A 1,337-nucleotide genomic window follows, 5' to 3' on the forward strand; every position below is an offset into this window, starting at 1 on the left:
GGCACTGACCGGAATGACCCGGGGGTTGTTGGAGATGAGATCGCGGGATGTGACGTGACGAGTCTGGTCCTCATTGCATCGGACATCAAGGGTGAACTCCACAGAGCACTCGGGGCAGAACTCATCACATGTGCAGTCCTGGGACGGACACAAACCTTTACACAAGAAACTGCCAGTGCTTCCCATCAGATCAGACACCCTCCTCCACCAAAACAACCCCCAGGACATTTGCTTCACTCACTCTGGAGTATTGCATCTTATCCACGATGTCATCGCTGGTGAGCGGGATGAGACCTGTGGGAAGAAGGGCACCAGGGAATATCTCAGTGAGACCATGGGAGCACTGACCCTCCTGCTGACACAGGTGGAGGAACAGCAGCCTCCTGACAAAGGTGCTTCAGCATCTCTAGACTGATTTCACCCACAACTCACCTTCACTTCCCTCCCCACTCAGCACTCACCCAGCCTGTGTGCAATGAATTCATCGTGGAGCACAGAGGAGTTGGCATCTATCTGGACCCAGTCAATGGCTGCAGAGAGGAGAAAGTCACACACTGAGAATCACAGAATCTTCAGAGTTGGAAGGGATACATGAGGATCATCTAGTACAACTCCTGCCCCTGCACAGGACATCCCTGAGAGGCACTCCATGTGCCTGAGAGAATTGTCCAAACACCTCTTGAGCTCTGCCAGGCTTGGTGTTGTAATCACTGCCCTGGGGAGCTGTTCCAATGCCCAAACACCCTCTGGGGGAAAAACCTTCTCCTAATGTCGAGCCTCAACCTCCCCTGACACATCTCCAGGCTATTCCCTTGGGTCCTGTCCCTGGCTGTTAGAAAGAAGAGACCAGTGCCTGCCCTTTCACTGCCCCTTGTGAGGAAGTTGTATACAGTGATGAGGTCTCCTCTCAGTCATGTGGGGAAAAGCCAAACAGTTTGGGAAGGCACAGAAAATATTATAAAGACTATAACGATGTTGAGACACCACCTGCAGTGCACAGAAGTGCCTGAGCTGGGCAAGAGAAGCTGAAAGCAGCTGGCAAGTGCGAGAGAACACGGAGGGGAAGCACAGTTGGACTCGATGATCTTTGAGGTCTCTTCCAACCTGGATGATTCTATGATTCTATGATTGGGAGCCACGGGGAGAGCAGCCCGGGGCACCGTGACCACGGGCCGTACCTATGATGGGAACTTCCGCGATGAACACTCTTCGAATGGAATTTGCCACCCTGAAGGAGAGAAACACCCGTGTTTAGGCAGGAGGGAGCACGGAGCAGCAAGGTGAGCCTGCCCGGAGAGCTCCGCGGCGGCGCTGCCCGGCCCGACCCGGCCCGGCCC

General features: G+C 54.5%; 1 protein-coding gene across 1 annotated transcript in view; it reads right to left on the reverse strand.

Annotated features, from left to right (window-relative positions):
* Positions 1–1,228, reverse strand: part of POLR2C (polymerase (RNA) II (DNA directed) polypeptide C, 33kDa) — a gene marked incomplete at its 5' end in the record, with an annotated part of 7,404 nt that extends 6,176 nt beyond the window's left edge. The window contains 4 exons of the mRNA XM_009073940.1: positions 10–138; positions 242–294; positions 462–530; positions 1,179–1,228. Of these exons, the coding sequence (XP_009072188.1) occupies positions 10–138; positions 242–294; positions 462–530; positions 1,179–1,228 (301 nt within the window). The remainder of the gene's footprint in view (positions 1–9; positions 139–241; positions 295–461; positions 531–1,178) is intronic.
* Between the last annotated feature and the right edge of the window lie 109 nt (positions 1,229–1,337).

This window comes from Acanthisitta chloris, unplaced genomic scaffold (assembly GCF_000695815.1).
Source record: "Acanthisitta chloris isolate BGI_N310 unplaced genomic scaffold, ASM69581v1 scaffold12914, whole genome shotgun sequence".
NCBI lineage: Eukaryota > Metazoa > Chordata > Aves > Passeriformes > Acanthisittidae > Acanthisitta > Acanthisitta chloris.